We start from the raw sequence: 25,310 nt of genomic DNA on the forward strand, positions 1-25,310 counted from the left end.
GGAAGGTTATAGGTTTGTATTACAGAGACCTGGTTGGATGAAGATGGGGGGGTTAATCTCTCTCAGCTTTGCCCACCAGGTTTCTCTGTACAGCAGCAGGCAAGAACTGGGGGGCGGGGAGGTGGAATTGCAGTGGTCTATCGTAATACCATTCCCCTGACCAGGTGCCCTATCCCACAGTCTTCAGGGTTCGAGTGTGTGTATCTGAAGTTGGGTGGCCGGGACAGAATAGGGATTCTGTTGGTGTACCGCCCACCCCGCTGCTCAACAGTCTCCCTTCCTGAGCTAGCCGGGTTGGTCTCGGGGTTGGTGTTGGAATCACCTAGGTTCGTTGTACTGGGGGACTTCAGCATCCATGCCGAGACCGCTCTGGCGGGAGTGGCTCAGGATTTCATGGCCTCCATGACAACCATGAGTCTGTCCCAAGTAATATCTGGTTCCACTCATGCTGCTGGCCACACTCTGGACCTTGTGTTCTGTGCTGGATGGGATGATGGTGATCTTGGTGTGGAGGAACTCTCTGTAGTTCCGTTGTCATGGACAGATCACTACCTGGTTGGGTTTAGACTCACTGGGACTCAAAACCTCTGCAGGGGTGGGGGACCAATTAGGATGGTCCGCCCCAGGAGGCTGATGGATCCAGATGGTTTCCTGAGAGCTCTTGGGGTTTTTCCTGTCACCTCGGCAGGCGATTCTGTTGAAGCTCTGGCTGACCTCTGGAATGGGGAAATGGCCAAGGCGGTGGACATGTTCGCTCCTGAGCGTCCCCTCTCACGGAATGGAGCCAAACCAGCTCCCTGGTTTACCAGGGAACTGATGGTGATGAAACAAATCAGACGGAGACTAGAGCGATGTTGGCGGAAGACTCGGAGCGAGTCTGACCGAACACGGGCTAGAGCCTATCTGAAGGCCTACTCCATGGCAGTGCGGGCAGCAAATTATTCTTTTCAGCCACCATTGTGTTTGCGGGGAGCCGACCAGCAGAGCTGTTTCGAGTGGTCAGGGGTCTTCTACATTCTGGCCCCCAAGAGGGTAATATAGACCACTCATCAGCCCGCTGTCAAGAATTTGCATGGCACTTCGGAGACAAAATCGTTCAGATTTGTTCCGACTTGGATGCTATAGTTGATACAGGCTCAGTGGATGTAACTTTGGCTCCTGCTTGTCCAATAATAATGGATTCTTTACAGCTTGTACAACCTGAGGATGTGGACAGGATCCTTGGAGAGGTGAGGCCCACCACATGTCTGTTAGACCCTTGCCCTTCCTGGCTTATTAAAAGTGCCAGAGGGGGCCTGGCCGAGTGGGTGAAGGAAGTGGCCAACGCCTCCCTACAAGAAGTTCTAAGCTTAATGGACAATATAAAAACTGACAAATCACCGGGCCCGGATGGCATCCACCCGAGAGTTCTCAAAGAACTCAAATGTGAAATTGCTGATCTGCTAACTAAAATATGTAACTTGTCCCTCGGGTCCTCCTCCGTGCCTGAGGACTGGAAAGTGGCAAATGTAACGCCAATCTTCAAAAAGGGATCCAGAGGGGATCCCGGAAATTACAGGCCAGTTAGCTTAACTTCTGTCCCTAGAAAACTGGTAGAAAGTATTATTAAAGCTAGATTAACTAAGCACATAGAAGAACAAGCCTTGCTGAAGCAGAGCCAGCATGGCTTCTGCAAGGGAAAGTCCTGTCTCAGTAACCTATTCGAATTCTTTGAGAGTGTCAACAAGCATATAGATAGAGGTGATCCAGTGGACATAGTGTACTTAGACTTTCAAAAAGCATTTGACAAGGTACCTCACCAAAGGCTTCTGAGGAAGCTTAGCAGTCATGGAATAAGAGGAGAGGTCCTCTTGTGGATAAGGAATTGGTTAAGAAGCAGAAAGCAGAGAGTAGGAATAAACGGACAGTTCTCCCAATGGAGGGCTGTAGAAAGTGGAGTCCCTCAAGGATCGGTATTGGGACCTGTACTTTTCAACTTGTTCATTAATGACCTAGAATTAGGAGTGAGCAGTGAAGTGGCCAAGTTTGCTGATGACACTAAATTGTTCAGGGTTGTTAAAACAAAAAGGGATTGCGAAGAGCTCCAAAAAGACCTCTCCAAACTGAGTGAATGGGCAGAAAAATGGCAAATGCAATTCAATATAAACAAGTGTAAAATTATGCATATTGGAGCAAAAAATCTGAATTTCACATATACGCTCATGGGGTCTGAACTGGCGGTGACCGACCAGGAGAGAGACCTCGGGGTTGTAGTGGACAGCACGATGAAAATGTCGACCCAGTGTGCGGCAGCTGTGAAAAAGGCAAATTCCATGCTAGCGATAATTAGGAAAGGTATTGAAAATAAAACAGCCGATATCATAATGCCATTGTATAAATCTATGGTGCGGCCGCATTTGGAATACTGTGTACAGTTCTGGTCGCCTCATCTCAAAAAGGATATTATAGAGTTGGAAAAGGTTCAGAAGAGGGCAACCAGAATGATCAAGGGGATGGAGCGACTCCCTTACGAGGAAAGGTTGCAGCATTTGGGGCTTTTTAGTTTAGAGAAAAGGCGGGTCAGAGGAGACATGATAGAAGTGTATAAAATTATGCATGGCATTGAGAAAGTGGATAGAGAAAAGTTCTTCTCCCTCTCTCATAATACTAGAACTCGTGGACATTCAAAGAAGCTGAATGTTGGAAGATTCAGGACAGACAAAAGGAAGTACTTCTTTACTCAGCGCATAGTTAAACTATGGAATTTGCTCCCACAAGATGCAGTAATGGCCACCAGCTTGGACGGCTTTAAAAGAAGATTAGACAAATTCATGGAGGACAGGGCTATCAATGGCTACTAGCCATGATGGCTGTGCTCTGCCACCCTAGTCAGAGGCAGCATGCTTCTGAAAACCAGTTGCTGGAAGCCTCAGGAGGGGAGAGTGTTCTTGCACTCGGGTCCTGCTTGCGGGCTTCCCCCAGGCACCTGGTTGGCCACTGTGAGAACAGGATGCTGGACTAGATGGGCCACTGGCCTGATCCAGCAGGCTCTTCTTATGTTATCGACCAGTGTCTAATATCCCATTCCTGGGCAAGGTAATAGAGCATGTGGTGGCCTCCCAACTACAGGGATTCCTGGATGAAACGGATTATCTAGATCCATTTCAGTCTGGTTTCAGACCTGGTTATGGGACGGAGACGGTTTTGGTCGCCTTGGCAGATGACCTACGCAGAGAACTGGACAGGGGGAGTGTGTCCCTGTTGGTTCTGTTGGACCTCTCAGCGGCTTTCGATACCATCAACCATGGTATCCTTCTGGGTCGCCTTACCGGGATGGGACTTGGGGGCACCGTTTTATGACGGCTCCGTTCCTCCCTGGAGGGTCGAACCCAGAAGGTGGTGCTGGGGGATTCCTGTTCGACTCCTTGGCCGTTGGCCTGTGGGGTCCCTCAGGGTTCAGTTCTGTCCCCCATGCTATTTAATATCTACATGAAACCGCTGGGAGAGGTTGTCCGGAGATTTGGGGTTTGGTGCCACCAGTATGCAGATGACACCCAACTCTACTTCTCCTTTCCACCTAATTCCAAGGAAACTGTCTCGGTTCTAAACCAGTGTCTGACAGCAGTGGTGGACTGGATGAGGGTGAACAAGCTGAAGCTTAATCCAGACAAGACAGAGGTGCTCCTAGTCAGTCGAAAGACGGATCAGGGAATAGGGGTTCAGCCTGTGCTGGATGGGGTTACACTCCCCCTGAAGACGCAGGTTCGCAGTTTGGGTGTGCTCCTGGACTCAGCCTTAAACCTGGAGGCCCAGGTTTCTGCGGTGGCCAGGAATGCTTTTGCACAGTTTAGTGCGCCAACTGTGCCCGTTCCTGGAGTCGTCTGATCTGGCTATGGTGACACATGCCTTAGTTACATCCCGCTTAGACTACTGTAACGCGCTGTACGTGGGGCTGCCTTTGAAGACTGTTCGGAAACTTCAGCTGGTGCAACGAGCTGCAGCCAGAATGTTAACTGGGGCTGGTTACAGGGACCATACAACTCCCCTGCTGCAACAGCTCCACTGGCTGCCAGTCTGTTTCCGGACACAATTCAAAGTGCTGGTTATGACCTATAAAGCCCTATACGGCTTAGGTCCAGGCTATCTGTCAGACCGTATCTCCCTATATGAACCTGCCCAGGCCCTGAGATCTTCAGGAGAGACCCTTCTCACGATCCCAATACCTTCACAAGTGCAACTGGTGGGGACACGAGATAGGGCCTTTTCGGTGGCTGCCCCTAGGCTCTAGAACTCCCTCCCTAGGGAGGCAAGAATGGCCTCCTCTGTGCAGTCTTTCCGCTGACAGCTAAAGACTTTTTTCTTCCGGCAGGCCTTTGGAACGGAAGGTTTTAAGGGTAGTGACTGAAGAGGATGCTGTATGTTATTGTTTTGCCTGTATGCTCCTAAACTGGGTTGCAGTATTTTAAGAGTAATTGGTTTTAACATCTTAATAGTTTAATCCTGTTTTAATGCTGATTTTATATGTTTATATGTTTTATATTTTTATAGGTTCTTAATGATGTGTACTTGTTTTTATCTGGAAGCCGCCTTGAGTCCCAGTTTGGAAAAAGGGTGGGGTATAAATAAAGATAATAATAATAATAATAATAATAATAATAGGTTGTGGGAGTTTAGGGTAGGAAACTACCTTTATTTGTTTAGCTTCTCTTTGTTCATTTGCAATATTGTTTCCAACCCTTGGATGAGGTCAGGTTTTAAACTGAAATAAATACTGACCAAGCTAGATCAAACTGAAAGTCCATATAGATCAGAAAGAGCAAATTTCTATTCTTTATATCTGTTCTTTCCATCTGTAATAAGATTCTCCATAACCTAAATATGCATTTCATTTAGCAGGAAACCTATTTGCCATAATTGCTTTAAGAACCCAGTTATAGAAAATCAATCAGTGAAGTTAAATTTGAAGAAACTTGACCATCTAGCTTTGTTTCTTTCTTTTTTTACATGCATGGTTTCACTTCCCATTTATAAAACACTAAGTCATAATATGAGACAAAAAAGTAGAGTTGCAGCCTTTCTTAATTGGAAACAGGAAGTTTTCTTTATGTTTGGGGACAATGATCTGTTTATTAGAAACTGCTGTTCTTTAGTACGAACCATCTCTTCATGTCATGCTGTCTGAATAATGCCTCTTGAGGATGGGAACACAATAATAGCGTCACAAGCAGGCTCAATGAGGATATAAATAGCTTTCTTCCAGACTGAAAGGCTGAATCCACCATTAAGTTGCATGCAGCTGCAGTGGTGAAGGTGGGTGGCTAAGAACAGCTCCGACAGAATATAATGGTAACCTAGTACACAGAGGTCCTGTTTCTCAGATTGCGTCATTCCACAAGGCTTTTGTTCACCAACCTAAATTGCAACTCTGTGCCAAGTGGAGTGAAGTGTAATAAGCTCTCGGCAAATTTGAAGAAAAGTGTGACTGATAAAAATGAAATCGGTATTTAATTATTTGGCTTACACATCAGCCATCAGTCCTTAGAGCCAAGTTTTTTCCCGCTTCACTTCATGGATGTTGTTAATTGAAAGAACATTTGAGAATCTTTAGCAAAGAGCTAGAATGTTATTTTTACACACTTATTTCAATTAGAAGTATAACCAGTCAGTTTAATAGGCTTATAACTAACCCATTCTTCACATTTACCCATTCCTTAGGAATTGAATGGGTGTCCAGTAACCCAAATAATCATCTAATGAATTTGGATTCTTCTGTTTAATGTCATATAGGTTTAGCACCAATAAAAGAACTGAACAACTGAATATTATTTTTCAAATATTGTAACACCAGATTAAGCAAAATATCTTTTTAATAACTGCATTCAGACAACTGGTTTCTTTCACATAAATAAGCCAGGCGAGGAAATTAGAAGCCCTCATTTCTGTCTTTAACTGACTGCAGTTTAGCTTTGTGTGCAAACCTGGACAAACTGCAGTTAGTCTTACTGATGATTTACTGCAAGGAAGGGGAACATGTGGCGCTCTAGATGTTGCTAGACTTCAACTCCCACCATTGCCAGCCAGCATGATCAGGAATGATAGGAGCTGGAGTCTTAATATTTGAAGGGCCACAGATTTACTGATATGAGCCAGCTTTGAATTGTGGTTCATGAAGCTAGCTTAGTTAAACAAAGGTCATCCTGTAGTTTACTGGGGCAGTAGGCACATATGCACAGAACTAGCAGACATGTGGGGAGCTTGACCATGTTTGGTTCACAATGTAAAATGAACTATGGGCTTTCAGTGCAATACTAACCATGTCTACTCAGAGGTAAGTCCTATTAAATTCATTGAGGCTTACTTCTGTGTAAGTGGGTCAGGATTGCAGATGAGCAGAATAATCCAATTTGCTGGAGGCCACCAAGAGTGAAGCCGGTGGAAGCGGAGCTGTTGAAAGGGGTTGCCATTCGGAAGCCTCGTGGAGGGGAGGACACTGGCTGCACCAGCAGGGCGCAGCAGAAGGAAACAAAATACATGTTTATGGCTTCCCTTACACTGGCTGGGCTTCCCTGGCAGACCTCTGGCTGAAGGACTTATGCTGGCGTAGCCCAGCTGACCCAGGACCCAGCTGGCTCAGCCAGAGATCTGCCATATCCAACTCACCTCAACCCAGATTAAATGCAAATTGGATTGCGCCCTTATTTCTTAAATGCATTTCTTTCTGTCTGTCTTTTTCTTTCTCTATTTATATACTGCTTCATTTTTCAACAGAAGTTTCTGTGGTTTGCATTTCCCAACAAAAAAATCAATATATGAAAATACAATACATATACCACATTCAAAACCAATCACTGCTACTAGCAAGATTACTACTACTGATAATAATTCTACATTTTAAGTAACATAAATAAATATCTTAGCCACAAAATCAAATGATATAAGAACCATCAAAATAAATCAAGATATATCAAATGCAACATAATTACAACATACCATTAAAAACACACAGTAGAATCACCAAAATAATTCACCTGTGCATTCACACTACACAAAACTAATTTAAACACACAACCCCCACATGTACAATCACTCAACATTGCAGCCAGTCTCCTTGATTTTCTTTAATAACAAGGAGAGTCATGTTTCACATATATTGTGCATGTATACATACACACATGCACACACAGCACACTATTAGCTTCTTTATTTTGTTTCTGTATCCCCACTCTTAATCCCCTAGGATTATTCCCACCTCTTCTCCTTTCTTACCCTAAATTTCACGTAATCTCTCAACCAATCTCTTTTAAATTGTTTTAAAAACCTTTTTAAGATATTTTATTTTTAAGATTTTTTTAAAGATGCGTTGTTTTTAAAATCTGTTAAGATGTTTTTTAGTGTTTTGTCCTTTGCCCCCCGGGGCTCCTTCTGGGAGGAAGGGTTGGATAGAAATTTAGTTAATAATAATAATAAATAACCAGACTCCCCTCCCTTTCTACCCTGTCACACAAACATTTCCTCCTTCCCCTCCAATGCACCTCCTTTCCTTCTACATCCTCTTGTCTCTCAGATACTTTTATTTCCCTCTCCCCAATCTTACCTCACTTTTTGCTGGTGTCATCTCACCCACAGTCAATTCCCTTCCACCCCCCAGTTTTGCCTACTTCAATATATGCAACCATCTACCTGTCTCTCTTTCCATTTTCTCCCTTCTCCAAACATCTCCATTCTGCCCCCACCCCTTCCATTTAATCTCATTTTACTCTGTGGGACAGGCACCAGGCTGTTGATCTTCACAGCAAGCTAGGTGGCTTCCTTACCAGTAAATTGAGAAGTGAGGGAGACATCAACTCCAGAAGGATCTGGTCAGCTGGGACTGTTTTTATTCCATCCTCCTTGGAGACATGAGAATGGGTTATACTGTCCGTTTTAAGAATGTTGGGAGGTGAGCCTGGGTATTCTCAAGTGTGGTCCAAAATCAAGTCTGGAGGGCGAGTCTGGAATTATTTTTGAAATTTCTCCTCTATGGGCATTTTTTGACCCCAAACCTATTTTTCTGCAAACCTTTGGAGCCTGAGGGTTGAATCAAAGCCTACATCAATTTTATAGTATTTGTCTGGCGAAAGAAGTTCATCCAATTATTAGCATGCCTACTATATGATATCCCACTTTCTATGCCACACATGGGCAAAGATAAAAAACTAACACTGAAATTTGTTAAAGATTCTTCAGTAGAAGAGTCCAGGGCAAAAGCAAATATGGAGATGGTAGAACAGATGAAAAAGTGATAATAAGGAAGATCAGTGGTAAAAACGGTAACTAACTACACAAAGCAGCAGAATGTGCAAATCTGGGATTATTGAGCTAATTCAAGAGAGACATATTTCTCCATTGACACAGATAAAGGTATAGCTTTTTGGTAAATTACTGGATTTATTACACAGGGTTGTGAAAAGGCAAACACAATAAAGGTTAAAAAGCAGTATGCAAATTAGAAGTGCTATATAAATGATATATGGTGTTATTAATTAATGTGAACTGCCAATACCCAAACACATTACTTTTTTTCTTATTTCTTTAGACAACCCCCTCTTCAATATCTTACTTCCTGTCACCTTTCTGTAATAATTTCACACACTGCCTCAGCTTGTCATTCTCTTCATTTCTTGTCACATGCATACCAAACCTTTTTTCAACTAGAGATTTAAAATTCTAAAGCATGCTTTTCATTTTGTTGCTATAAATACTAGAGACCATCATCAAACACTTACTAATAGCTCTTTTGTCCTTCACCAATCAGTAATTTGTTCTCCAAGCTTTTTTTTTGTTCTTTAATATCTATCTGTACTTGACTCTCCCACACTTTATGATGTTTGCAGGGGCATTGATTGAATTACATATTTTACTGTTCTGCTGAGAACAAATTCATAGCTTGCAAATAATAGAGTGAACTACAGCTTTTTAGAACAACCTAAAAAGGCTTTCTTCAATTTCTTGTACTTCTGTTGCTTAGGGCCTGTACTAACATAACCCTTCTGACATTACTTAACCATACTTAAGCAATTGGTACCTGGCTAGTGGATCACATATCACTTCCCTGGCTCCTAGTTAAAGAGCTGCATCACCCTTAACCACAGATGATACATCAGTGGTGTTCAGCATAGTTCACATTAAGGTTTCTGCAACCAGGAGTTGAACTCTGATTTCAACTTCTAGTTACAGAAACCTTGGTTAGCCTTACCAATGGTAATAATCACTACTGGAAGGAAGGAAGGGATATAAATTTAATAAATAATATAAATAAATAAAGCTTAGCCTCAGTTAACAGCAGCTGTCAGAAATTCCCACTCCAGAAGGTAGAGGCTAGAAGAAGGGAATGCACATTCTTGTAACTTTTGTCCAATTGCCAAACCATGGTTTGGTGATGGGGAGTGCCAACGGGCTCACACTCTTCCTCTGTTTTTCCTACTGTACCTTACCTGGTTAGTTTTAACTTATGCCTCCACCACCATCACCAAGGTTCTAACTAACCACAGTTCATTTCAAAAACCAGAGACTAAAATTAGGATCAGAAATGGCTTTTAAAATAGAGATTGAAACCAAATTAGAGTGCATAATAATTATGACGACACTAGTGCATATGTAATGCTGTGTTGTAGTTAACACCAGTGAGGAAAGCGGGGGTAAAATTTGCATGGATGGGGAAGGAGAGAAGGGAAGAAGCACAAGGTTTCAGAGTCCTGCTGATTCCCAAACCATGGTGCACACAGGGTTCCCAACAATGTGTACAGCCCCTGTATACACTATCTGTCTGTATATATACTCAACAGGCTCTTTCCAAAGTTATCCTGTATGTGTGTAATGAGGAGGCATTTCCAACAGGCGTGAGCAGGACTCCCTGTCTTGCACATCTCACTACATGTAGGATGTTAGTGCGTTCACCAATGCTTTGACTTACCCTGTAGAATATAAGAAAACTGGGAACTGTGTATGGAATATTCTTCATAAGAGGTGGGAAATGCAGGCTGTATAATTTTTCATGATTTAAGTAAACATCTCTGCAAATGAGAATGCAAAGTTCTTGAATGTACAGTTAACAGTACATGGAAGATTAATAACAGGTAATTTAAATGTTAAAATACTTTCCCCTTCCCCTTTTTACAGTGTTTTTTCTTAAGCAAGAATCAGTTTGAATTGACTCAGCAAGAATTGCTTCCTAAAAGGGCAATATTTTACGGGGGGGATTTTACTTTCAAAGTGGGCGCCTACGCAAGTCTGCTCAGATGTAAGTCCCATTGAATTCAGTGAGGCTTACTCCTAGGTAAGTGGGTATAGGATTGCAATCTCATGGTTGTATTCAGCTAAGTCCTATTCAGAGTAGACCCACTGAACTGGGTAAACTTAAGGTGGTAATGTCTATTAAGTTCATTGGGTCTACTCTGAGTAGGATTTAGTTGAATACCACCCTCATTTATTTATTATTTAAAACAATGTTTTTAGCTCTAGTGATTTTGCAGGGTGAAATCTGATAATATAGAGTAAGGGGGGGAAGCTTTACAAACTTCATTCTTGAGAAAATTTTAAACCAACATTTCGTATTGTAACGTTTCATATCTTAATAGAATGTCTGAGGGTGACTTGAAACAAAACATGTTCACTGTACGCACGAGGCAAAATTGGCTGTCCTAATTCATTTTTGTCATATTCTGTTGGCTACGCTGCCTGCTCTTGTTATCGGCTGTCCACATGACAATGCAATCCAAACTGAGAGCCAAAAAGCCTTCCTTTGTCTGTGGCAGAGTCGGATGTAAGTCGAAAAAGTTGGGGGAGGGGGGGGGAAATGACGCCTTAATGAGTGTTTGCCCAAATGTAAATCATCCTGTTAAGTGAGATGCATGATTATTTTATCGCGGCATCTCCGCCCCCTCCCTCCGGGTCAACTTTTGTTTTTTTTTTCAGATAAAGGGGCATGGATTCTGCCTCTAGGGTGAAAAGGCCAGAGGACTTCTCTTTTACTGAGGAGGCAAGGCGAATTTCTCTCAAGGGGGGGGGATTGATGGGCAAGAATAGAGATGGGATAGGCAGAAGGTAGATCTGGATGAGGATCTGGTGAGGATTGGCAAGGGTTTCTGACACTCAACTTGTTTGATTTATAATTGGTTCTGTGTTGTTTTTAAGGCTGCAATCCTATACACACCAATCAGGAGTTAAAGCCGCATTGAAAACCACGGGGCGGGCTTCTGAGTTGACATGCCTGTATAGGATTGCGCCATACATGTTGATTTGTTATTTTTTTAATAGTCTACCGACCATTAAACTATTAATAGTCTACCAACTATTAAAACCAGAGGGCTCAGTTATATGGGTAGTATATAAATGAAATTAAAATTTAACATTTACAATTTATTGCTATTGGAGGTCACTGATTCGTAGGGTCGCCATAAGTCGTAATCGAGTTGAAGGCACAATACATAATAATAATAATAGTAAATAGTAAATAATAATAATAGTAAAATTTAACAATAGCAGCAACTGAAATGAAACAAAGGAGTGGATCTTTTTTTTTTTTTTTTTGGAAGGAGTGTGAGCTCCGTTCAGTTCTGGGTCTAAAGCAAGTTTCTGGGCCCAGAATCCTTTTGCACCAAGCTTGAGCTGGTTTCTAGATTTTTAGTAAAAACAAAGTAGATCCCGCAAACTGAAGTAGGCACATGCCTGGAGCGAAGGATCCCATAGCCCCGTCTCTCTCTCCGGCCAGCGGGCACTCCCCTCCCCAGCCTGCCAAAACAGTACTAGTTAAGTCCCTGCCCTCATTGCCTCTTGCTGCTGAGGTCTTTTCTTTCTCTCCTGTTGCCGAGCCCTTCAAAGTGCCTTTGAACTCCTCCACCTTCTCTCCCCTCCTCTTGCAAACCCTCCTTCTCCTTCGTGCGCGCGCCTATAGGGTTACCCCCTCCCCCCCACTTCTGTTCCGGTCGCTACCATAGTGATGCTTGGAAGCGGATTAAGCCTCCTATACCCGGGTTGGGGGAGTGGGGAAGCCGCCAGCGCCACCAGCACTGCGACCAGCAGGAGTGTGAGTGTGAGGTTTTTGCCGGTGCTTATTCAACGTCCTCCTCTCCCCCCTCCTCCGGTGTGAGGGGGCTTAGAGGATCTGAGCTGCTGGTCCTCCTTCCGATTCTGGCTGAGATCTGCCTGGTGTGCAGAGGCAGAAAAGTTCAGCCCCGTCCTCCTTGCCAGGTAATCGCAGCTGCCAGGGTCCGTGGAGGAAGGGCGAGCGCATGGCAGTTCCCCGCTTCCTTAGCTATAGGAGCACGTCTGTTTTCATCGGGGTTTACCAGCCTCTTTCTTTCTTTCTTTGGTTAGATTAGAAAGAAAAGGAGGACCCTTTAATTTAGCAGGTGCCTCTGCCGCAGCTATAGAAACTTGAAGCCGTTTTCTGAAACTCTGAAAAGCCAAAAGGGAGAGGGGAAAGAGGAAGGGACTCCTCCTTTGCAGGCCAGAGGGGATGGGTGGCTGGGGGCGGGGGGGGGGGACGACGCTTTTAAAATAACAGCCTTTGGTGGCAATTGTTCTGTGCATTTGGTTTTCACTGCATTTTCTCCTCAATAATAGTGTGTTGTTTTCAGAAGTGTGAATATTTAAAGAGTTACTGACTTAAATTATAATACAGTATCTTTTGTGCTAAATTCCCCCTTTCCTTTCTGTACTGTTCGTATATAGATCATACTGATACAGTAATGTACACTGATAAAAAGAGGGTTTTTATCTTCCTATGTTTTATATTTTTGGAATGTATGACTTACTGCACAATTTTATACATGTTTGCTCAGAAGTAAGCCTTTCTGCATTCAGTGGAGCATACTCCTAGCGTGTCTAGGATTGCAACTTTAAAAATAATTGTCATGTTTTGCTATGAGACCTGTTGACTTAATCAAGCCTCTTTTGTCTCATACCCTCTTCCCACCTCAATTTTTATTTTAAAATATCAAAACTAGAGGAATGCTGATGAGGGAATACTTAAATCTGAAGTCTAGTTTTATCTGAAAAATCATACCAGACCCATTTAAAGCAGTTTCTTGTAAATAGATTTTGCAGGCCTTGGTGTGAGCTAATTATTCTTTTGACCGTATAGTAGGTTAACGGGGGAGATGAAATTAAAATAGAGTTGTTAAGCATCTCATGGGAACGCACACTAAAACCTTGCTACTCCCACTGTCACACAAGTTTTAAATAAAATAAAATCCTTACATAAGAAAAAGATGGACTTATCCAGGCTGGGATAAGTTTGAGGAAGAGGGCTTTAGGAATTTTCAGGTGATCTTATGAAGCATTACTAGATAATGCTTATGCAATATGTTTTTATTCTAAGTGAGAAATTAGAACTAGATTGAAAAACTTAATGGGTGTTTTGAATTTCCAGTAAGCCATGTGGAAGATTAATTTATTGACTGTTTATATGGGCTGAGGGATGCTTCCTATTCAGCCGGGCAGTTTTTCTTTGTCAACCTCATTTATTAACATTATTCAAAATGTGCTGGCAACGTTCATTTATTTTATTTTAATTTTAGGGATTTATACCTCACCAGTCAATATGTTCCTGCTGTCAGAGCACCAAATATATTTTTAGAAGGCACAAGGGTCCTCCTAAGAAAATGCCACAGGGAGGTCTGAGGGCCAAAGGCAGGAATCTTACAAAATAGGTCCCCTAAAAACAGCTGGCTACAAAATTAGGGCATGGTGATGCCACAGGATGAAGGAAATCCAGGGGGAGCTTCAGGTGGATGCTGATCAGTGAAAAAATGCCATTGGTGGACCCTCTTTTGGTGTTTGGATTCTGCCTGATAGCAGTATCCCAAGCCTGCAAAACAAAAATATAATTCCTTTAATTAATAGCTAGGATAATGTTGGTGTCATTCTCAAAAAGCCTTTCTCATTTCCATGAGAGAGCCTTTTTAAAGAAATCCTTGCATTTTAGACAAAGAATCCCTCTTTCTCTGTTGAGAAAAAATGCTAAATGCTGGCTTTGTTTTCTTGGTACAGGCAGTGCAGACTACTGGAGAGCTAAATTCACATAACAGATGTGAAAACAATAACTTGGGAAGATGCACGACTGAAGGAAAACTTCGGTTTGGTGAGGATGAACAAGACAAGGTTTTGGATGTGAGTTACAACACCATATATCCTGATGCTTACATGGAAAATATGACATATCAGAATGGCTGTGGAAATGGCACCTCTGTTACTTGTACAGTGATGGATGATAAAGAATCAAGGCACAGCAATACCTCCTTATGTCACAATGACGGGTGCGACACAAGTAGCAGCTATGAAAATGAAGGTCAGGATGATAAAGCTAACCCTTCCAAACTCATGCGCTTTTTCTCCACTCCTCGGAAAAGATCCAGCTCCAACGTGGAAAGGCCTCGCTCTCTGATAGTTATGGGGAACCCCTCGACGTGGAATGCTCTGTCTTCCATTAGGAAAATGGGATCTTTCAAGAAGTTAAAATCCTCAGTTCTCCAAGGAATCCCAGCCAAGGAAGACTTGGACAACTTAAATGACAACATGCTGGAGAACAATATGAGAAACAGTGCCCCTAACAGCACAGTGGTGAGGGTTCATACAAACAGATATTCTTTTTCAGGGCCCCTACATGACTTGCATAGCACAACAGACAATACTTTTGTTTCTGATCATTCTGATGGGGAGGAAGGTGATGATTCCTTCCTGAGAAACACTCGCAGGTCACGGAGCATCAGGCGTGCTTATGGGATTGGACGTATAAATTTATTAGACACTGACAAGATTCAGAATCATCAGGACGCTATTAAAACAGTATCTCCTGTCATACAGGAATCCCAGATTTGTGAAATAGTAGTGAAAGATTCTGAAAGCAGCAAAGTCATCTACAGGAGGAGCAAGAGCACAGATAACCTGAACTTTCTGAAGAAGAGTTCCTTCAAAAGGAAGTCGACCTCAAACCTCACTGACCACAAAGTTGTGAACGAAAAGCAAACTCCACAGAGGACCACAAGTACTTCTTCAACTGACTCTGACAAAACGAGCAGGAACTCGGAGCGGAGATCAAAACGCTGGCAGAGCCCAATCAGGGCTAAGGATTTTGACAGAGTTTTGAAACTTGTTAGCAATGTTGCTGAAGTTGCGTTGAAGAAAGACAGTCCTAAGAACGAAATCCTGTCCTTCAATGAGCAGAACCAGAAGACAAGACCAAACAGTCAGCTACATGATGATTACTCACGTAGGGTTTCCAGCAGCACTGAGAATGACAGGCGGAGGTGTGCCCCTCCCAGGAGTAGCCCAGATTCTACTGTTTCCAGATCGAGTGTCCAGAGTTCTGAGGATGGCAATGCTGGAACGAGTACATTAACCCTTGAAGCTAGTGGCCACAGGATGTTGTCTTGTGACCTCCCTGATTCAGTTTGTTCACCACTTCCGCTTAAGGACATTGGCCTAATCCCCAATGAAGTGTTTTATGAAGACTCTGATGGGCCAAAAAGTTCCAGCCAGTTTACATGCAGCAGCAGTGAGCATCTTACCATCCCTGCGAGACCTGCCGCCCCCAAGCCTCAGAGCCCTAGTGCTGAAAACATCAAGTGCAATATGGATTTCCATGGTCCGGACCGCCACAGCACCTTGTCACTCAGCTCAATGGAAAGTGAGGGAAGAGGGGAGGGGCCTTCTGCTAAGCTGGGGAAGAGCCCTGTTTGTTTCCAGGATACTGTACAGGCTGTCCTCTTTGATGATACGAATGAAGACAGTGGCATTAGCAGCCACTCTCAGCTGAGTCTCAATTTAGCTCCAAGTGCTGATGAAAAGGAGGAGGTAAGACAGAAAGCAAGCCCCATGTCTTCAAGGCAAGTGGTGGTACTCCACTTCTTGGGTAACTAAACATTGACTACCGCTCAAACGCGATGGGTGGCTTAGATTACCTGTATGTGTTGTTTTTTTAAAAAAACACCCTGCAACACTATCCTTTGCATGTTTACTCAGAGGTAAATCCCACTGAGGTCAGGGGGCTTACTCCCAAGTAAGTGTGCATGGAATTGCATAGCCTTAAACGCTGCTGTTTTGGAAGTGATACCAAGTTATTTTGCCTGCCCGCGCACAATAATAAAAAAAGCAATGGTACATTTTCAAGGGCAACTTTATTGCTGTTTGCAACCTTCCTGCTATGTGACAGGATCAAGACTGAGCGGCATCCAGCTAGGAAAGTCCTTGGCAGGAGCCCTGACAAGGGACACTTAGTGCAACCCACATGATGGTGGTAAACTGTTAAGTGACCTTGGCGTCAGTCCCAAACATGCTAAGATTATACGGAAAGCTTCATACACTCATTTTAATAGATTGTTGTGTTTTTACTGTGTGTGAATGGCAGTGTGTGTCAGTAAATACAGAGGCATATTTTGAAAGGTTTCCATTCTTTTACAGTGGTCTATTTATAAAATGGCAGCTGGATTAATATGATTTCAATAATTATAATGGTCTCATGGATTGACACCCCCCCCTTAACGTTTTCAGATGTATTCCCCATCTCCACTTTCTCTGTCAGTGGATTCTCAATAGCACTTGAGGCTCATAGTCATTATTTCTTAGAATTTCTTAGAATCTTACAGTATTAAGGAACATGGTGAGGGATACTTTGCTTTTTGTGTTTCATCACAAAAATAACAAATTTCATTTCTGGAGTTGCACATAAAGTACCCATATTTAAAATGCAGGCTTATAGTCCTGTTGGTTGGAGAGAATGACTTGAAAGTTTGTTGAATGAAAGTTCAAAACCTGTGGTCAGGATTTCAATCCAGAGAGGATTTAAGTGCCCTGTAACAGAACCTTGTTACATTTATCTTGTCCACCAATTCTCATCTACATGTTTTTTTTCTCTCTCTTCATATTTTCTTTGCCCTTTAACACTATACTCAGAGTGGTGTCTAACCTGAGTCCATCCAAATGTTTTTGGAGTCCATCTCCCATCAGCCCCACCTAACATGGCCAGTAGTCAGAGATGACAGGCGTTGTAGTCCAACAACATCTGGAGGGCCAAATGCTCCCCCAGTATATACTACTCCTGGATTTTCGAAAGTATTATGAAGAAGCAAATCTTGGGAGCAGGACTATGTTAAGTTAATGCATTGATGTGTTTAATTCTCTGTATTCCAAGAAGAGTGTTTGAACATTTTCGTTCAGTATGCTTACACCCATAATAGTGTAAGACACTAAGGCATGAAAGTGCTATATCCTTAGCAAAAGCTCAGATGGCATTTGTGGAAGAGCAGGGTGTGAGGAACCTAGATTACCCATCTTTGTGGTTTTCTGCTCCACCCAGGTCCCACTCTTTTTCTTACTTTGCTTCCTGTTTCTTAACTTGCAACATACTCTGACCGTTGTATTATTGCATTATTGCAAGTAGGTTAATTAGGCCTGTGATGAACCTGCCTGCTGTATTTCTGATACTTTCTTCAAAGCACAGTGTACACTAAAACTTGGTATGAGTGAGTGGAACTATGCTGCCCTGGGCTCCTACTTTGCTGCCCTGGGCTCCTACTCGGAGGAAGGGCGGGAAAGAAATTTAAGAAATAAATAATAAATAAAAATATTGCAGAAATGCTGTGGATCAACATGAACAACTGCTTTCTTGCTATCTGAAAATAGTAGTTAATACCAAGAGCAGTATATAGTCACTTTATCATGCAACTTATGTTTGCTAAATTTGTTATTTTTGTAGTGTTGATTAACTTAATTCTACAAATCACAATTTTTCCTAACCATTCTATGGCCACTTTCATAGAAGTTAATGCTTTCCACTACTTAAGTCTTGTTGAAGCCTCCTATATTTCGTAATACTTAGCTGTAACTGGATAGGCATTTTTATTTGTTTATTTATTACATTTATATCCCACCTTTCCTCCAAGGAGCTCAAGGTGGCTTATGTGGTTCTCCCCCTCTCCACTTTATCCAGTGAGGTAAGTTAGGCTGAAAGGCAGTGACTGGCCCAAGGTCACCCAGTGAGTTTCGTGGTTTAATGGGGATTCAAGCCTTGGTCTCCTGCATCATAGCCCAACATCTTAACCATTATACCACACTGGCTCTCTGTTATTCTGTTCCACAACATGTTGGATCTAAAGTAGTCAAATGCAGATGTGTGGAGTAAAGATCCACCTCTAGTACCCCAGCTGATTCGTATGGTGACTGGCAGAAGGGAATAAGAACAGTCATTATTTTTACCTCTTACAAACTGCTCCCCATTGTGGAAGGATGAATAAATGTCAGGACTTCAGAATAATTTTGGATGTTAAATCATAAAGTTTCAAAATGCCCTTGTTTGTGTATTTTCACTTGCAGATGAGAAAAGATGGAATAACCTGTGCAGATTAGTCAGAGCTGCATAAGCACATATGTAGAGAGCCAGTGCAGTGGACTAGGATCTGGGAGACCAGGGTTCAAATTCCAATTTAGCCATGAAGCTTACTGGGTGACCTTGTGCCAGTCACTGTCTCTCTCAGCCTAACCTATCTCACAGGGTGGTTGTGAAGGTAAATGAGGAGGAAGAACTCTGTATGCGACCTTGAGCTTCTTGAAGGAAAGGTGGGATATGCATATGACAATGAAATTTAAAAAATGTAAATATAGCCCCTTAAACATAGCACAGTAGGTCCAAGATTCAGTCCTTGGCATCTATAGCTAAAAGGATAGGCGTGCTAAGAAAGACCTGTGCCCAAGACTTGACTGCCAAGTAGATAATAATGCACTTGGTGTACCAATAGTCTGACACATTATAAGTTGGCTTAATGTGTCCAAAAATAATGCTTTGCCATGATCCAGAGCCTGCTTTGTACCAAATTTTTTGGATTTGTAAGCCTTTTGTGTCTTTACTGATATTGTTGCTTAATTTGCTGAAGAAGCCATAGATATGAAGATGGTCTGGGTCTTCTGCCTCCCTGAGAGTTAGAAACATTTGAATGAAAGCTGAGATTCCTGTGTTTCTGATTCTGGAGCAAAGTGCAAGTAATGACCTATGTAGGCAACTGAAAACACAGAATACCTAAATTGCTGGCTTTTGAGGCAGCAAGGTCATTCTGCAGTCTCATACTTGGTGTACATATGAATTCATACCTTGAACAGGTAGGAAAAGCAAGAAAAAATGAAAGCATCACTGCACATTTTCTTACATATATCTTTTGAAAGCAACCTTCCTGGCATAGTTTGAATAGTCTTGTTTGTATTCTCAACCTGACATCTAGTGGTGAGATTGAAATAAAGCTAAACTTGCCATACAAGTTTGACAGGTTTGAGTCTGGGCTTGGAATTTTATCAGTAATCTAGAAAACTCCCTTAGATACACCCAACATCATGTTTGCACTTATAAGGAATTCTGACTTTTTTTCCTTTGAGACTCCAATACAGCATTTTGAAACTCCTATTTAGGTTCTAGAACAACTTGGTATGAAGCATCTGGAGTAGATGCTCAGGATTCTTTTTTAATCATCTAAAATCCCACTGAGTGGGTCACATAAGTTGTGAAGTTCTCAGCATTACAATTTTATGAGGCAAAGATTAAAGTTTGGCTTGAAGAAAGAGTTCCTCTTCTCTCTTTGTTGACTCCCCACTGGTGAAATCTAAATTGTAAAGATCTCAGGGTACAGATCTTTTTGCTTAGTATATCACAGTGTAAGTGTCTTGATGATACTGTATTAATAATAATGTATAATAATGACCAGGTGTCTGGAGGTGGTTTTGGGATGGATGAGGGGGAACAAACTGAAACTTAACCCAGATAAGATGGTGGTTCTGTTGGGTTGGGAAGGTGGCCCATCTGAATGGAGGTGTACATCTGATCCTCAGTGGGGTTGCTGTTCCCCTGAAGGACCAGGTTTGCAGCATCAGCATTCTCCTGGAGATGCCTTTATCTGGAGAGGCAAAGGTGGCATTGTTGGGTAAGAGAGCTTTAAACCTGCTTAGATAAAAAGGAGGTTGGTATAGTGCAAACGTACCAGCAGGAGCACCAGACTGGCTCTGCTGATGCATTTGCACCGTGCCAACCTGGCTGCCACCTCCCCCTCTACAGCCTGGTTAGCAGTAGTGACATCACTTACTAGAGGTCAGGTGAGTGGTGGCACTCCACCATGCTGTCTGCTACTGCTTTCAAGCCTAATTTCAGTAGGTCAAGGGGACCATGTAGGCACCAAGGAAGGCCTCTGCAGGTGTATGTGTACCCACAGGTATCACCCTAGCAATCCGTAGTTTAGGTCTATGTTTTTAAGGTGTGGTCTTAAAGCTGCGTGTTGCGATCTCTTGACATTAATATATCTACAAAAAAAAAAGTAAACATTTATGCATTCAGGAAAGGTTTTGTTTACTTTTCTATAAAAATGGTCTGTCAGACCAGGCTATGGCCTGAAGGCACATGAGGCCACCACCTTGCTGAAGCTAAGCACGTCTGGGTCTGGTAAGTGCTTGTATGAGAGACTACCTAGGAACCACATGCATGCTGCCTTGGATTCTAGAAAGAAAGATAGGCAAGGTATACATGTAATAAATAAATAAAAGTACTGTAAATAAATGTACTTTGTAAATGAATGCATAACTGGCTAGGTCTTTGTCCTAAAAGGCGGGGTATATGAACTTCAAATAAATAATAGCATAGGTCCTACGTGTGCAAGAATCTTCCTATCTCATTTTGGAAATTTAAAAAATGCATTCTGGCTTCTTCTGGTTTATTCTTTTGTTTCTGAACCACTAGAAAGCCCATCAGTTATGTTTTATAGATGGCTGCTCCTCTTACCAGGAGATACAGAATTCCCCAACAGTAAGTGTGATTTTCATGCTTATGAACTTCTGAAATCGTGACCTATTACTATAACTGCTATACTATTACTTTTCCTGCTCCTACCCTATTACAAGAAATGGGCAATCATATCTTTTTTTCCTTGCCATTCTTGTGATTCATACATTTTGAATGGTATGTAGTTGGTAAACTTCCATTAGCGCTTGATACTATAATGTTGTATTAATAAGGAACCTAAAAATTAAAAGCCACACCTGCATAGAAGTGAATCTCACTGACTTTAATATAGGGTATCATGTTCCCCAATAAGTGTTTTCAAGATTGTAGCCTGAGATGATGGTGATGGAGCAGCAGGGGGCGGGGGGGCAAGGATGCTTTGACCATTTTAGTGAAGTAGAAAGAGATTTAGACAGCAAACATCAAATTATTGGGATGCTTGCTATCTGAAAAGCATTTTTTTAGGACTAGACAATAAGCAAGTATTCTTATTGCAATTGCTTTAAGCCGTTTAGAGATGGGAAGCAAGGCCATTGCTACAACTTGGGTTATGAATCTTTCTATCCATTCTTTGTTCTCATCTAACTAAAATGAAACATTAAAGGCTTTAATTTAATAATGGTGTTCCAGTCTCAGGAGATTAGAGAAGTATCCAAAGCAAGGGGGTGGGTGGGAAACCCCTCTTTGGGCTGTTAATGATAGCATTGTTCTTTTCTTGCAATCTGTCTTAGCCAGCTTGGATGTTAAGAACTTTGCATTCCTTGGCACAGTCGTCAACCACAAAAGGACAATGTAGTATGCATGGGAACTGGAATGAGTGCAAGCTGAAAGGGAAAACAGCCAGTGAAGGGCTAACTTGAGCAGGGGAACCCAGAGAAATAGGCAGTGAAGGGAGGTGATGATAACGGAAATCGTAAGAAGAACCCTGCTGGATCAGACTAAAAGGCCCATCTTGTCCAGCATCTAGTCTCTTGCCACAGTGGCCAACCAGATGCCCATGGGAAGCCCACAAGCAAAACCTGAGCACAACGGCACTGTCCCCAACTGGTTTGCAGAGGCATAAAAGTCCTATTTCTGCAGAGCCTAGTGAGGCAGTGTGCAGGTAATTTAGTCTTAGCCTGGGAGTATCCTTGTCTTAAGAGAATGCACATTGGCATTTTGACTTGCTGTGCCATGAAAAATGCTGGTGGATGTGCTTATGACTTTAAAAAGACTTCACTTAAAAGACTTTGATGCAACAAATAAGATCTGTAGAACATCTAATCCATAGTCACTTGGAGAAGAAGATTCCAGTTACCTCCTGATGGATAACCATGAAACACTTTTAATTTGTCTTAAGCTAACAAAGCCAGCAGCAGCAAGAGTTTAGCTTTAACAGCTTGGAGACAGAACCCTCACTGAAGTTGGAACTGAATAGGTTTGCCCACAAAAGTTTGTCAAGGTAATGGCTGCGAGTTGTCAGTTAACATATTTCCCTAATAACACTGAGTTTAGATTTAAGGGGCCTGATGGTGTTGAACTGCTTGAGATAACGGTGATGGGTCTGTAGGCTTACTATAGAAATAATATTTTGATGTGATGTTGATCTATCAGTGTATGCCAGAGCAAGCTGTGTCTACAAAATATTCTTCTTTTAACCAGTTACAGATACAGAATTAACAATGGGATTCTGTTTAATCATAGCAGGTAGAGTATATCTGGAATTAAGCAAATAATTTTTCCCAATTACTTAGGCAAGCAGAATTTTGGCGAGTGTTATCAGTTGTGCTGCACTACCTGTTGTCATATAAAATATCAAACAGGTGCTGTAGCCTACAGACTCTGAAGGGGACAATATTTTCTTGCTACAAGACTGTGTGTGTATGTATTAGTTCTACAGCAATTGGAAGTTGTGTGGGGGAGATGGATGAATAATTTTGTCCTTTCACTCCAAATGTGAGAATATTCTATGGTTGGCACTGGGAAGGTGGATGGGTGCCAACTTGCTTTGATCATAGGCTGTAATTCTATACATTTATTTTAAGGTTGTGCATAATTGTGTGTAACGCATTCAAGATTAATTTCTTTTAAGAAGATCTTTTCCACCTATCATAGCTCTTGCTGTTCTTTTTCTCTAGTTTTAGAAGCTTTCAGCAGGAATTTCAGTTTATTAATATGAAGCACAGTGTGCATTGTTAATTCTTCATGTGCAAAGGAGGAAGCATATACAAAAAGTTGTGCAATCTAGCATTGAAGGACACACTTAATTTCCCAATTTGCTTTTGTACCCACACAAATGGTGAACATTAGAACTCTGCATGTACACTGAGGACTTCTTTCTGTCTCTTTTATAGGCAGGAATTAAAAGAAAATGACATTTAGAGCTTCCTACCCATTTTGGTGATGTCCTGATGTAAAATCAAAGAGCTTATAAAGCCAATCATGGGCAGACTATTTCCTGTCAACTCAGATCTATTTCAGTTTTTCAAGACTTTAAACTTTAAACCCTTTGCAACAAGACAAAGGATCAGGTCACACATATATGCTTATTACTTGCTTATTCAACAGCTGGGGCTGGTTGACTCACTCATGTTTATTACTAAATGATTGCAGCATCTGGCAATGAGATTGTTGCAGACAGAATGCTCATATCATGTAGAAGGTCCCAGGTTCAGCCCCTGGCATTTCCACTTCAGAGTATCTCAGGTGGCAACAATCTGTCTGAAACCTTGGAATGCTGCTCTCAGTCAGAGCAGACAGCATTACAGGGGTGAGGAACTTGTGGCCCTCTAGATGCCATTGGGCTCCAACTCTTTCCCAGCCAGAATGCCAATACAATGTAAGGCTTCATATCTTATGTTGTAATTTGTTTGTGGCAGTGAAACCTCTCTAAGAATAGTGCAAGTGGTGGTGATGGTGGCGGCTGGGAAGAAGGGAAAGGCACCTGTACTATACTGTTTTATGGAGGAGAAGGAGGGATTATCTCTATTCAGCCTGCCCTGGTATTAAAAAAGATTCCTGGGTTTAACCTTGTATGGAGACGAAGAATAAAGAATTTGCCTTTTGGAAGCTACTAGGAGAAGAGCTTCTTTCAAGAGGAGCTACTAGAAAGGGGATGGAGAGAAACTTAAAGTGGATTTTTCTCCCCATGAGTCAGGTTCTCTGAGTGTACATTTTTTGCTGGCGAGGAAGGTTGCAAGGGTCTTTAGAATTTTAAAAAAGAGATGGTACAGTTCAGGCCTGTGCGAGAGTCATGATGTACACTATATAAGCCTGCGTCCTTGCTTATACGTGTGTGTGTTTGGGAGGGAAAGAGGTACAATTTCAGTAGTGATGGAATTGTTCTCTCCACATGCTCAGAGGCAATTTCCCTCCTGTAGTGCAAGACTGCTTTGGTGCTGAATGTAGCTGGTAGGATATATCACAGGAGAGCCTTAGTGCAGATGAAGTTTTGGCCAATGTACATTTTATTAGTTTGTTTTAACAACAAAAAAAGTGTGTAAGTATATGTGTGCATATAAATGGACACTTTTAAAAACAACGAACAACTTCACACAACCGTGCTCTGGATCCCTATAATGTTCCAGCCATTCATTTAAAAAAACACATAATTGTGAGTAACAAAACAGAGGATTTTATTTTTCTAGCACGTTTCACATGTGTTACTTTTTATTAATATACGGTCTCAGACCCATTCAACTAAAATAGTCAATAAAAACATCAGAATAGTTAAGGTACAGAAATATCAAAGTACATCATAAAAGAAATAGCAGTTAAGAGAGAAGAATCTTCTTGCAACTCCTTTAAGCAGAGAAGAGGGGCTTAGCCACTGTCTCTATTGTAGACTTATTAAAATCAGCTAAGAAATATTTCAAAAACCAGACCATGGCCTTCCCATTCCTCATAATTGGGCCAAGTAGTCTATTGCGATCATCCCTATAAAGATTGCATACAAAAAAGATGTGAGTCAATGTTTCAACTTTGTCACCACAAGGACACATCCGGTCGGCATAAGGGGCACCTTGATATCTCCTTTCCAAGAGAGCGAGAGACAATTAAACCTGGCTCTGGAGAATACATGTCGATACTTAAGAATAGTCAGATTCTCCACATAGTTAGCATATTTGGGGAACTGGCAATTCAGACCAAGATGGGTAGGGGAGCATATTTTGCAAGCGTTTGATACAGAAAGTTGAAAATCGATATCCCTAATCCATTGGTCTAAAATGAATTAGCAGTCCTGAAATTTTGTGTAAGGATAAAATCAAAAGAAAAACCTAATGAATGCAGTTTAACAATAAACTGGTGTAAATGTCTTTCAAAAGAAGATTAAAATAGCCTAAAGAAGGATCGCTGAAGACAACCTTAAGCCAATATCTAAAAGCAGAGGACCATGCGGCGCATTCGATAGAAACAAGGCCGGCCTCGAGATGTAAGCCCGCAATTGTGACACACCTTGGCATTCCAAATAGAGACCTCAGGAATTTTGAAAGGACACTTTCCACAGCTGGATTAAGAACATAAGAACATAAGAAGAGCCTGCTGGATCAGGCCAGTGGCC

General features: G+C 42.0%; 1 protein-coding gene across 6 annotated transcripts in view; it reads left to right on the top strand.

Moving 5' to 3' along the window:
• Positions 1 to 25,310, top strand: part of SPATA13 (spermatogenesis associated 13) — a 120,328-nt gene that overhangs the window by 36,356 nt on the left and 58,662 nt on the right. For all 6 annotated transcript variants that reach the window (XM_061628539.1, XM_061628541.1, XM_061628542.1 and 3 more), the window contains one exon: positions 14,011 to 15,813. In XM_061628539.1, the coding sequence (XP_061484523.1) occupies positions 14,011 to 15,813 (1,803 nt within the window). The remainder of the gene's footprint in view (positions 1 to 14,010; positions 15,814 to 25,310) is intronic.

The sequence above is a fragment of the Rhineura floridana genome, chromosome 5 (genome assembly GCF_030035675.1).
Source record: "Rhineura floridana isolate rRhiFlo1 chromosome 5, rRhiFlo1.hap2, whole genome shotgun sequence".
NCBI classification, from domain to species: domain Eukaryota; kingdom Metazoa; phylum Chordata; class Lepidosauria; order Squamata; family Rhineuridae; genus Rhineura; species Rhineura floridana.